This window comes from Lampris incognitus, chromosome 10 (genome assembly GCF_029633865.1).
Source record: "Lampris incognitus isolate fLamInc1 chromosome 10, fLamInc1.hap2, whole genome shotgun sequence".
Classification (NCBI taxonomy): domain Eukaryota; kingdom Metazoa; phylum Chordata; class Actinopteri; order Lampriformes; family Lampridae; genus Lampris; species Lampris incognitus.
This window is the reverse complement of record NC_079220.1, coordinates 1,144,416-1,157,306: the sequence shown is the minus strand read 5'-3', so window position 1 is coordinate 1,157,306 and position 12,891 is coordinate 1,144,416. Positions and strand designations below refer to the sequence as shown.

At 45.6% G+C, this 12,891-nt stretch overlaps 1 protein-coding gene across 1 annotated transcript in view; it reads left to right on the top strand.

Annotated features, from left to right (window-relative positions):
• LOC130119133 (integrin alpha-3-like) overlaps positions 1-12,891 on the top strand; it is a 143,917-nt gene that overhangs the window by 490 nt on the left and 130,536 nt on the right. The window contains exon 2 of the mRNA XM_056287550.1: positions 10,451-10,578. Within this exon, the coding sequence (XP_056143525.1) occupies positions 10,451-10,578 (128 nt within the window). The remainder of the gene's footprint in view (positions 1-10,450; positions 10,579-12,891) is intronic.

Here is a 12,891-nt window from a genome sequence, read left to right as displayed (position 1 = left end):
TTTGAAGACTAAGCTGGACAGAGGAGGGGGAGCTAAACAGGGGTGGGCAGTCTTATCCAGAAAGGGCCGGTGTGGGTGCAGGTTTTTGTTCCAACCAAGCAGTTACACACCTGATCCCACTAATCAACCAGTAAAGTGTTTGCTGAGGAACTTGATTAGGAGACACAGGTGTGTACTTGCTTGGTTGGAACAAAAACCTTCACCCACACCGGCCCTTTCTGGATAATATTGTCCACCCCTGAGCTAAACCATGCATGATCTTATAAACTAGGTAGACATTTTTTGTATTTGTTGAGGTTTGCCCAACTAAATAGATTGTACTTTTTTAGAATATGGCAATGATGAAACGTGAATGGCTTCTTGTCTAAGGTTTTGAGTGCTTGTTTGCATAACGATTCCAGTGGTTTCAATGCTGTAGAGTGTGTGTTAGACCAGTTTATCAGACAATAGGTGATGTAGGAAACAATCATTGAGTGGAAGTTTATCTTTGCTGCCTCAGTTGATTGGAAGTCTCTGGTAAACCTGAAATTTGCCAAACTAAACTTTACTTTATTGCAGACCCTCTCTGTGTGGGTTTTTGAAGCGAAGGTTTGAATCTATGTGTACTCCTAAATATTCATATTCTGAGACAACTTGTAGTCTCTCTCCCTGGATGAGAATATCTTGCTCTACATTAATGCTGTTGCCTTTTGAGAAAACACAAACTGTTCTCAAAACATTCAATTGCAGACCACACTGGTCAAGCCAGGATGTGACCTTCAACATAACATTTGTTAACTTGATTGCTACCTCTTCTGTAGTTTTACCATGAGAAAAAATAACTGCATCAGCATACATTAAGATGTCACATTTTCCACACACAAAAGGTAGACCATTAATGTACATTCTTAATAGGATTGGACCCACCATAGAGCCCTGTGGGACACCAGTTGATAGATCTAGAGATTAAATGTATAATTGTCAATTTTTGACAAGCTGGGAGCGAGATGAGAGGTAGGATCTGGCAAGGTTGGCAAATTCTTTTAAAAGATTGAAATTGAGTAGTTTATGCAGTAAGGTGTTATGATTAATGGTATCGAATACTTTCCGTAGATCAAGGAATACGGCTCCTACAGCCTCGCCTTTGTCCATTGACGCATTAACTTTTTCTATGAAATAGCACGCAGCCGTTTCTGTTGAGTGATTAGCCCTGAATCCAAACTGTATTGGGTGCAGTGGGAAGGAGCTATTGTTGAGATGGTCAGCAATTTGTTTGGCAACTAGTTTTTCGAATACCTTTGATCTACTACTACTTTCGGCTGCTCCCATTAGGGGTCGCCACAGCGGATCATCCGTTTCCATTTCTTCCTGTCTTCTGCGTCTTCCTCTGTCACACCAGCCACTTGCATGTCTTCCCTCATCACATCCATAAACCTCCTCTTTGGCCGTCCTCTTCTCCTCTTCCCTGGCAGCTCCATATTCAGCATCCTTCTCCCAATATACCCAGCATCTCTCCTCCACACATGCCCAAGCCATCTCAATCTTGCCTCTCTTGCTTTGTCTCCAAACCGTCCAACCTGAGCGGTCCCTCTAATATAATCGTTCCTAATCCTGTCCTTCTTCATTACTCCCAGTGAAAATCTTATCATCTTCAACTCTGCCACCTCCAGCTCCGCCTCCTGTCTTTTCATCAGTGCCACTGTCTCCAAACCATACAACATAGCTGGTCTCACAACCATCTTGTAAACTTTCCCTTTAACTCTTGCTGGTACCCTTCTGTCGCAAATCACTCCTGACACACTTCTCCACCCACTCCACCCTGCCTGCACTCTCTTTTTCACCTCTCTACTGCACTCCCCGTTACTTTGGACAGTTGACCCCAAGTATTTAAACTCAAATGCCTTTGTCACCTCCACTCCTTGCATCCTGACCATTCCACTGTCCTCCCTCTCATTCACGCATAGGTATTCCGTCTTGCTCCTACTGACTTTCATTCCTCTTCTCTCCAGTGCATACCTCCACCTCTCTAGTGCATACCTCCGCCTCTCCAGGCTCTCCTCAACCTGCACCCTACTCTCACTACAGATCACAATGTCATCCGCGAACATCATCGTCCATGGAGACTCCTGCCTGATCTCGTCCGTCAACCTGTCCATCACCATTGTAAGCAAGAAAGGGCTCAGAGCCGATCCTTGATGTAATCTGACCTCCACCTTGAACCCATCTGTCATTCCAACCGCACACCTCACCATTGTCACACTTCCCTCATACGTATCCTTCACCACTCCTACATACTTCTCTGCAACTCCTGACTTCCTCATACAATACCACACCTCCTCTCTCGGCACCCTGTTATAAGCTTTCTCTAAATCTACAAAGACACAATGCAACTCTTTCTGGCCTTCTCTATACTTCTCAATCAACATTCTCAAAGCAAACATCACATCTGTGGTGCTCTTTCGTGGCATGAAACCATACTGCTGCTGCTGCTGATCATCACCTCTCCTCTTAACCTAGCTTATATTGCTCTTTCCCATATCTTCATGCTGTGGCTGATCAACTTTATACCTCTGTAGTTGCTACAGTTCTGCACATCGCCCTTGTTCTTGAAAATCGGTACCAGTATGCTTCTTCTCCACTCCTCAGGCATCCTCTCACTTTCCAGGATTGTGTTAAACAATCTAGTTAAAAACTCCACTGCCATCTCTCCTAAACATCTCCATGCCTCCACAGGTATGTCATCAGGACCAACTGCCTTTCCACTCTTCATCCTCTTCATAGCTGCTCTCACTTCCTCCTTGTTAATCCACTGAACTTCCTGATTCACTATCCCTACATCATCCAACCTTCTCTCTCTCTCATTTTCTTCATTCATCAGCCCCTCAAAGTACTCCTTCCACCTTCTCAGCACACTCTCCTCGCTTGTCAGCACATTTCCATTTCTATCCTTGATCGCCCTAACTTGCTGCACATCCTTTGCAGCTTGATCCCTCTGTCTAGCCAATCGGTACAAGTCCTTTTCTCCTTCCTTAGTGTCTAACCTGTCATACAACTCACCATACGCCTTTTCCTTTACCTTTGCCACCTCTCTTTGCTTTACGCTGCATCTCCTTGTACTCCTGTCTACTTTCTTCATCTCTCTGACTATCCCACTTCTTCTTTGCCAACCTTTTCCTCTGTATAATTTGCTGTACTTCCTCATTCCACCACCAAGTCTCCTTGTCTTCCTTCCTCTGTCCCGATGACACACCAAGTACCTTCCTAGCTGTCTCCCTCATTATTTCTGCAGTGCTTGCCCAGCCATCTGGCAACTCTTCACTACCACCCAGTGCCTGTCTTAACTCCTGCCTGAACTCCACACAACAGTCTTCCTTCTTCAACTTCCACCATTTGATCTTCGGCTGTGTCTTCACTCGCTTCCTCTTCTTGGTCTCCAAAGTCATCCTACAGACCACCATCCGATGCTGCCTAGCTACATTCTCCCCTGTCACCACCTTGCAGTCTCCAATCCCTTTTAGATGGTGCCTTCTACATAAGATATAGTCCACCTGTGTGCACTTTCCTCCACTCTTGTACGTCACCCTGTGTTCCTCCCTCTTCTTGAAATATGTATTCACCACAGCCATTTCCATCCTTTTCGCAAAATCGACCACCATCTGTCCTTCCACGTTTCTCTCCTTGACTCCATACCTACCCATCACCTCCTCATCACCCCTGTTCCCTTCACCAACATGTCCGTTGAAGTCCGCTCCAGTCACCACTGTCTCCTCCTTGGGTACCCTCTCCACCATGTTGTCCAACTCACTCCAGAATTCTTCTTTTTCATCCATCTCGCACCCAACTTGCGGGGCATATGCGCTGATAACATTCAGCAATAAACCTTCAATTTCCAGCTTCATACTCATCACTCTGTCTGACACTCTCTTCACCTCCAGCACGCTCTTGACATACTCTTCCTTCAGAATTACCCCTACCCCATTTCTCCTCCCATTCACACCATGGTAGAAGAGTTTGAACACACCTCCGATACTCCTGGCCTTACTCCCCTTCCACCTGGTCTCTTGCACACACAGTATGCCTACCTTTCTTCTTTCCATCATGTCAGCCAGCTCTCTGCCTTTACCAGTCATAGTGCCAACATTCAAAGTTCCAACTCTCACCTCCACATGCCTACACTTCCTCCTCTCTAGCTGCCTCTGGACATGCTTTCCCCCTCTCCTTCTCCTTCGCCCAACAGTAGCATAGTTTCCACCGACACCCTGCTGGTTAACAGTACCAGTGGCGGTCGTTGGTAACCCAGGCCTCGACCGATCCGGTACGTAAGTCTTATTTATGATCCGCACATTTGATTTGGCAAAGATTTTACGCCGGATGCCCTTCCTGACGCAGCCCTCCCCATTTGTCGGGCTTGGGACCGGCACTAAGGATGCACTGGCTTGTGCATCCTCAGTGGCTGGGTTTTCGAATACCTTTGATACTATGGGTGAAATACTGATGGACCTGTAGTTAGTGGTCAGACGACCCCTTTGAGTATAGGGGTTACAACTGCAGACTTCCATGAGTTGAGAAACCTTGCTTGACCAAATGAGGTATTAATAATATGCGTCAGTGGGTTAGATATTGAGGAGTTGATCTCTATCAGCATGAGTGTGTCCATACCATAGATATCCTTAGCCCTTGAAGACTTGAGAGATGCGATTAATTTTGCAACCTCTGTCTCAGACACTGGTCTTAATGCTAGTGCTGGCTCACTAGTAACGATAGTCCATGCATTGCTTTGTTGAACTGTGAAACTTTGGGCCATGGTAGTCACTGACTCAACAAAGTATTGATTGGGGGCCTGTGCCACATTGACTGGGCTCTGTAGGATTGTGTCATTGACCTTCAATTCAGTTGGCTTTGTTAAGACGTTGTTTTGACCAGTTAATTTTTTAATCTGGTTCCATATAGCTTTTGAGTTACCGTGAGAGTTTTCAATGATAGTGATGAAGAAGTCCACCTTTGCTTTTCTCAATTCTCTTGTTACCTTGATTCTTAGCATTGTGAATGTATGTCTACACGTAATATCTTTGATTTTGTGGCTATTTTTAAGGCCTTGTCTCACTCCTTCATCAATTTTTGGACATTATTGTTCACCGAGGGGAGAGTCTGTTTCATCGTAATCGAAATTCGTTGATTATAGATTGTAATTTTTCTGTAAAGTTTTGGCCAGTTACTTCTGAATCGTTTTCAAGGAGTAGATCATCCCAGTTTATTTTATTTAATTGTATTTTTTTATGGTTGTTTTGAAGTCCTCTTGCTTGTTTATTGGGATGTCAAAGAGTTCCTTAACGCAATGAGTAGTATGGGTAGTAAACCTCCTGCATGGTATAAGCACCGTATTGTGGTCTGACAGCCCAGTTATCATGTTGTGTGATTTTGTGATCCTTTCGGATCTATTGCTGAATATTAGGTCAATCTGGGAACTGGGGCTGTTTGTTATTCTTGTTGGACCGTTAACCATTTGAGTCAAATTGAAATGATCAGTAGTTTGCTTGAGCTTTTTCTTTAAGGACTTGTCTTCCCAATCTAAGTTGAAGTCACCAATTGCAATGACCGCTTTCTTGAGCTCACATTGGCGTAACATCTTCTTGAGTTTATCATAAAAGCTCATGTTTGATGAGGGTGGCTGATAAGAGACTGAGTGCATCGGACATCTGAGGTGATGAAATCATGGTTAGGCCTATACATTCCAGATCAGTTGGATCTTGCCATTGAATCATTACAATGAATGTTGCCCTTTACATATGCCATAACCCCCCTCCCCTTTGCATCCGGTCAAGTCTTTCCTGAAAATTGTATAAACCGGAAGTTATACAGCAGCAGCTGGGGAGTAATCAAGAAGCCAAGTGTCTGATAAACCGAGGAAATCTAAGTTGGCCCATATGATTTATCGGATCACTTTTGGATTTTAAGCTTCGTATATTTAGGTGTCCACCTAATATACTGTAACGACCACGAATAAGTAGGCTCCCTAGCCCTTGGCTGCGGCGTTTCTCGGGCTGTCCCTGCCCCCCCTCCCGTGTAGCTGCCCCCCGAATTTGCTACATTGGTGTCAGAAGTGGGATTGTGAGACCATGAGGCCATCGGAAGCGTGTGCACCCAGAGGCGTTAGAGAACTGATGTCCGAGGGAGGGGGGTAGTGTAACGACCACGAATAAGTAGACTCCCTAGCCCTTGGCTAACGGGTCGGACTCCTTAGTTGACTGGTTAACTTTGTCGCCCGTGGTGCTGGGGATCCGGGTTCACATCCTGGCTGCGGCGGTTCCCGGATACAGACATACAGGACTCAAATGTAAACATCATCATCATCGGCAGTCACCCAGGGTCGAGTGTGATTGCCCTCCCTCTAGGTCCTGAGGTGGGTGAAGAGGCTGATCTTGGAGCTGCATAATGGGAAGACGCCTGCATATGACAGCTTTTTACGTGTGGTGGCTGATGCGCCTGCAGCCACCACACGGTCCTTGGCAGGGGGTGGCCAGAGTCCAATGACATGGAGAACCAAGACGATTGGGGACCACCCTCTGTTGAAGCCTTCATCCGCCTTCACTGCCGTTGTGACCTGGAGACACCTTCCACCAGCTCCGCCGCTGAGGACTTTGTTGGATCACACTTCCTCTGGAACCTCCCCCTTAACCTGTCCGCCTTGGTGATCTACCAGGAGCCAAGCTCCGGACGCCATAGCTCTTTGGATCATTGGTACATGCAAGCTTCTCCACCACAGTGAGGTGGAGATCCAGGAGAACACACACACACACATACATACACACACACACACACACACACATACACAGCCACTAACACACACACACACTTGCTTGGTGGTTGTCCATCGTGCCCGATGATGACCATCTTCTTCTATTTGTGGGTCCTTTGGTGGCTGAATAGTCCGATCCTGGATGCACAGTTGCGGTTGCAGACCGGGCATGTAAAAGTGGTGCTGGGGGGGGCAGGGGTAGCTTTGCGAGCATGCCTCTTTGCACGCTTTGCTACACGGTGTTGTGTGCGCTGGTTTTCCATGTACTTCACTCCCTCTGAGATGTGAGAGCGCCAGGTTGTGCAGCAGAAAGCAAGTTCCTCCAAAGAAGAGGGGTTGATCTGACATCTTTTTAGTGTGGTCTTCATTTGGTCTTTGAACCGCTTCTTCTGCCCACCAGCAGTGCGTTGACCAAGGCGTAGTTGGCCGTAGAGGACTTTTCGTGGGAGTCGTTCGCTGGGCATGCGAATAACATGCCCAAGCCACCTGAGTTGATGGTGTTTTAGGGTAGACTCCACGCTGCAGCTGCCTGCCTGCTCCAACACCTCTGTGTGTGGCACTCTGTCCTCCCAAGTAATGCCCAGGATCCTCTGGAGACATTTTACATGGAAGGCCTCCAGGCTTCTGAGATGGTGGCTGTAGATGGTCCATGCCTCACATCCATAGAGTAGTGTGGAGATGCACACTGCTCTGTAAACAAGCACTTTGGTGTGGAGACTGAGGTTGCTGTTTTGGAAAACCCTTCTCCTTAGACGGCCAAAAGATGTTGAGGCTTGTTTGAGGCGGTGCTGAATCTCATCGTCTATTTTGCAGGTGTCAGATAGCATACTTCCCAGATATTTGAAGGCAGGAACAGTGGCCAGTTGTTGCCCTTCTGCTGTGAAGGTTGTTGGGTGGCTTGGGAGGCCGGCAGTCAACTGACAGATTACCTCTGTCTTTTGGGTGTTGATAATCCGTCCCATTCTCCTGTATGCAGTTAGAACTGCCGACAGAGTGTTTTGTAGAGCTTCTGGTGTGTGAGCTACCAGGGAACAATCATCGGCATACTGTAGCTCAATAATGGTCTCAGAGGTCAACTTGGTGGTTGCCTGAAACCTCCTGATGTTGAATAGGTTACCATCAAGCCTGAAGTCAATGGTAACTCCAGCCTGCTTCTCCAACCTCCTTCGTAACAGTGTTGTAACGGAGACTAAGAAGATATTGAACAGGACTGGGGCTAGCACACAGCCTTGTCTGACTCCAGTCTGCACACCAAAGGGCTCAGAACTGTGGTTTCCCACTATCACTCGGGCCATCATTCCTGAGTGAAACTGTCCAAGAAGGGTAAGAAACTTGGGTGGACATCCAAATTTCTTCAGGACTTGCCACAGCAGGGCCCGGTTAACTGTATCAAATGCCTTTGAGAGGTCTATGAATGCTTTGTATAGATCCTTGTGCTGTTCTCGGCATTTCTCCTGGAGCTGGCGTGTCACAAAGATCATGTCAACGGTCCCTCTATCCTTTCGGAAGCCGCACTGTGACTCTGGTATGACCTGTTCGGCTACTGCGAGTGTTAGTCTGCGGAGCATGATCTTGGCTAGAACCTTTCTGGCAATGGCCGGTAGTGAAATACCCCTACTGTTGGAGCAGATGGATTTGTCTTCTTTGTTTTTATAAATGGCCACAATGTTGGCATCTTTCCACTGTTGGGGGACACACTCGCGACTCCACACCTCAAGGATATAGAGATACAGTGTCCTCGTACAGAGGTAGCCTCCTTCCTTGAGGATTTCAGCTGGAATATTATCAGGTCCAGGGGTTTTGTTGTTTTTCAGGGTCTTGACTGCATGTAGGATTTCTTTAAAAGATGGTGGGAGGTCTAGGTCTTGCAAGGTGGGCTGTTCAGGGAGTTCTGCCAGAACAGTTGAGTCCACTGGGGTGGGCTGGTTGAGCAGTGAGGTGGAGATCCAGGAGAACACACACACACACACACACACACACACACACACACACACACACACATACACAGCCACTAACATACACACACACACACACACACACAACTAACTGCTAGTGCACACTCACGAACACAGGCCACGCACAAACTCTCATTCTGTCAAACAGACACACAATGGGGTTTTGTGTGTGTACGTGTGTGTGTGTGTGTGATTTAGACAGACGGTCACACACACACACACACACACACACACACACACACACACACACACACACACACACACACACACTAACATACACACACACACACACATACACATACACTAACATACACACACACACACACACACACATACACAGCCACTAACATACACACACACACACACACACACAACTAACTGCTAGTGCACACTCACGAACACAGGCCACGCACAAACTCTCATTCTGTCAAACAGACACACAATGGGGTTTTGTGTGTGTACGTGTGTGTGTGTGTGTGTGTGTGTGTGTGTGTGTGTGTGATTTAGACAGACGGTCACACACACACACACACACACACACACACACACGTTAATGAACAACGCACTGATAGCTGGTGACGGGTCAGCTAGGATCAAATACAGTAAGTACGTGCGTGTGTGTGTGAGACAGAGAGAGAGAGAGAGAGAGAGAGAGAGAGAGAGAGAGAGAGAGAGAGAGAGAGAGAGTGTCAGTCTAGAGGTGAGGGTGGGGTCAGTAGACTGTTAGCTTGTTAAATGAATTACAGCATATCCTGCTCCCGTCTCTCTTTCTTTGTCCTCAGCGCAGCAGAACGCTTCTTCATTCATACTAATTGAATTGGCTTCTAATGGAAGACCACACAGTGTGTGTGTGTGAGAGAGAGAGAGAGAGAGAGAGAGAGAGAGAGAGAGAGAGAGAGAGAGAGAGAGAGAGAGAGAGAGAGAGAGAGAGAGAGAGAGAGAGAGAGAGAGAGAGAGAGAGAGAGAGAGAGAGAGAGAGAGAGAGAGAGAGAGAGAGTGAGAGTGAGTCTAGAGGTGAGGGTGGGGTCAGTAGACTGTTAGCTTGTTAAATGAATTACAGCATATCCTGCTCCCGTCTCTCTTTCTTTGTCCTCAGCGCAGCAGAACGCTTCTTCATTCATACTAATTGAATTGGCTTCTAATGGAAGACCACACAGTGTGTGTGTGTGAGAGAGAGAGAGAGAGACAGAGAGAGAGACAGAGACAGAGAGAGAGAGAGAGAGAGTCTAGAGGTGAGGGTGGGGTCAGTAGACTGTTAGCTTGTTAAATGAATTACAGCATATCCTGCTCCCGTCTCTCTTTCTTTGTCCTCAGCGCAGCAGAACGCTTCTTCATTCATACTAATTGAATTGGCTTCTAATGGAAGACCACACAGTGTGTGTGTGTGAGAGAGAGAGAGAGAGAGAGAGAGAGAGACAGAGAGAGAGAGAGAGAGAGAGAGAGAGACAGAGAGAGAGAGAGAGTCAGTCTAGAGGTGAGGGTGGGGTCAGTAGACTGTTAGCTTGTTAAATGAATTACAGCATATCCTGCTCCCGTCTCTCTTTCTTTGTCCTCAGCGCAGCAGAACGCTTCTTCATTCATACTAATTGAATTGGCTTCTAATGGAAGACCACACAGTGTGTGTGTGTGTGTACGTGTGATAGTCTAGTTATGACTTGAGTCTTGATGTTTCTCTTCAGACCTCTCAGGGTTGATCATGTGACCTACCTCACCTCTGCAGGCTATTGGTTGGTGCTCCCAAGGAAAAGGCGGAGCTTCATGTCCCAGCCAATCAGACAGGCGGAGTGTACAGCTGCCCAATCACCAGCGAGTTGTCAGACTGTTCCAGGATGGACCTCATTGGCTCAGGTGAGACTGATCATGTCTGGCTGCTATTACTGTTAGTTAGTCTGACAGAAATACCCATATCATTACTACTACTACTACAACTACTATAATATTACTTCTACCACTACTGTTAGTCTAATAGAAATACCCATATAATTACTACTACCGCTGCTACTACTACTACTACTACTACAACTACTATAATATTATTTCTACTACTACTGTTAATCTGATAGAAATACCCATATCATTACTACTACTACTACTCCTACTACTACTACTATATTATTTCTACTACTACTATTATTGTGATGTGCTAATATTACAATAATATAAATACTGCTCCTTGTTATAACATTATTACTATTGGGCAGCAGTGGTGCAGGAGGCAGATCAGGTTGTCTGGTCACTGGAGGGTTGCTGGTTCAATCATCGGCTCCTTATGGCAAAAATGTGAAGGTGTCCCTGAGCAAGACGCCTAACCCCTAAGAGCCTCCCAGTGAGCTAGCTGTTAGCTTGCATGGTTGACATCCCCCGTTGGATGTGTGTGTGTGTGTGTGTGTGTGTGTGAGAAGGACCGAGGTGATCGACGGACCAGGAGACGTCTAAAGAGACATGAAGCCAGTGCCACAACTCCACCCCCAGTCAGTGCTCTCACCTGTTCTGTCTGTGGCAAACCGTGTGGATCGCAGATTGGGCTTTACAGCCATAAGAAGACTCATAAGTGACTGAGGCAAGATTGTCATCATCGGACACAACGGACAACCTTAAGTGTGTGTGTGTATGTCTGTGTGTGTGTGTGTGGGGGGGGGTAGGTGGGTGGGTGGGTGTGGGTGAGACATTGATTAATTGTAAAGTGCTCTGAATGGCTGTTGCAGCTAGAAAAGCACTTTATAAAATGTAATGCATGTACTAATATTATTTTAGTCTTTGCTACACAGCCTCCTAATGAGATGGATTGTTTTTGTCTATGGATGAAGTTTGAATGTTTCTGGACCATAGCTGTTACCTTCTAATGGCTGAAGAGAAGACGAGACCCCTGTTTCTAAACATGCTTTAACAAATGAAGTAGGTACATCTGTAGAGTTCATTGAAGCACATCATGACGGATGATGGAGAGGTGATAGAGATACAGAATGATGATGATGATGATGATGGAGATGTTAAAGCGATATAGAATGATGATGATGATGATGGAGCGGTGATGGAGATATAGAATGATGATGATGATGGATGGAGAGGTGATAGAGCTATATAATGATGATGATGATGGAGAGGTGATAGAGATATAGAACGATGATGGATGATGGAGAGGTGATAGATATATATATATATAATGATGATGATGGAGAGGTGATAGAGCTATATAATGATGATGATGGAGATGGAGAGGTGATAGAGGTATAGAATGATGATGATAATGGAGACGTGTTAGAGTTATAGAATGATGATAATGATGATGATGATGATGGAGAGGTGATGGAGATATAGATGATGATGATGATGAAGAGGTGATAGAGATATAGAATGATGATGATGATGATGATGATGGAGAGGTGATGGATAGAGAATGATGGTGATGATGGAGAGGTGATGGCGATATAGATTGATGATGGCGAGGTGGTAGAACTATAGAATGGTGATGATGGAGAGGTGATAGATATAGAATGATGATGATGGTGATGATGGAGAGGTGATAGATAAATAGAATGAAGATATTGATCGAGAGGTGATAGGGATATAGAATGATGATGATGTAGAGGTGATAGGGATATAGAATGATGTTGATGATGGAGAGGAGATAGAGTTACAGAATGATGATGGAGAGGTGATAGGGATATAGAATAATGATATTGATGGGGAGGTGATATGGATATAGAATGATAATGATGATGGGGAGGTGACAGAGATACAGATTGATGATGGATGATGGAGAGGTGATAGGAATATAGAATGATGTTGATGATGGAGAGGTGATAGGGATATGAAATGATGTTGATGATGGAGCGGTGATAGAGACATATAATGATGATGATGATGACGATAGACAGGTGATAGAGATATAGAATGATGATGATGATGATGATGGAGAGGTGATAGGGATATAGAATAATGATATTGATGGAGAGGTGATATGGATATAGAATGATAATGATGATGGGGAGGTGACAGAGATACAGATTGATGATGGATGATGGAGAGGTGATGGGGATATGGTATGATGTTGATGAAGGAGAGGTGATAGAGATTTAGAATGATGATGGTGATGGAGAGGTGATAGAGACATATAATGATGATGATGATGATGATGATGATGATAATGATGATGATAGA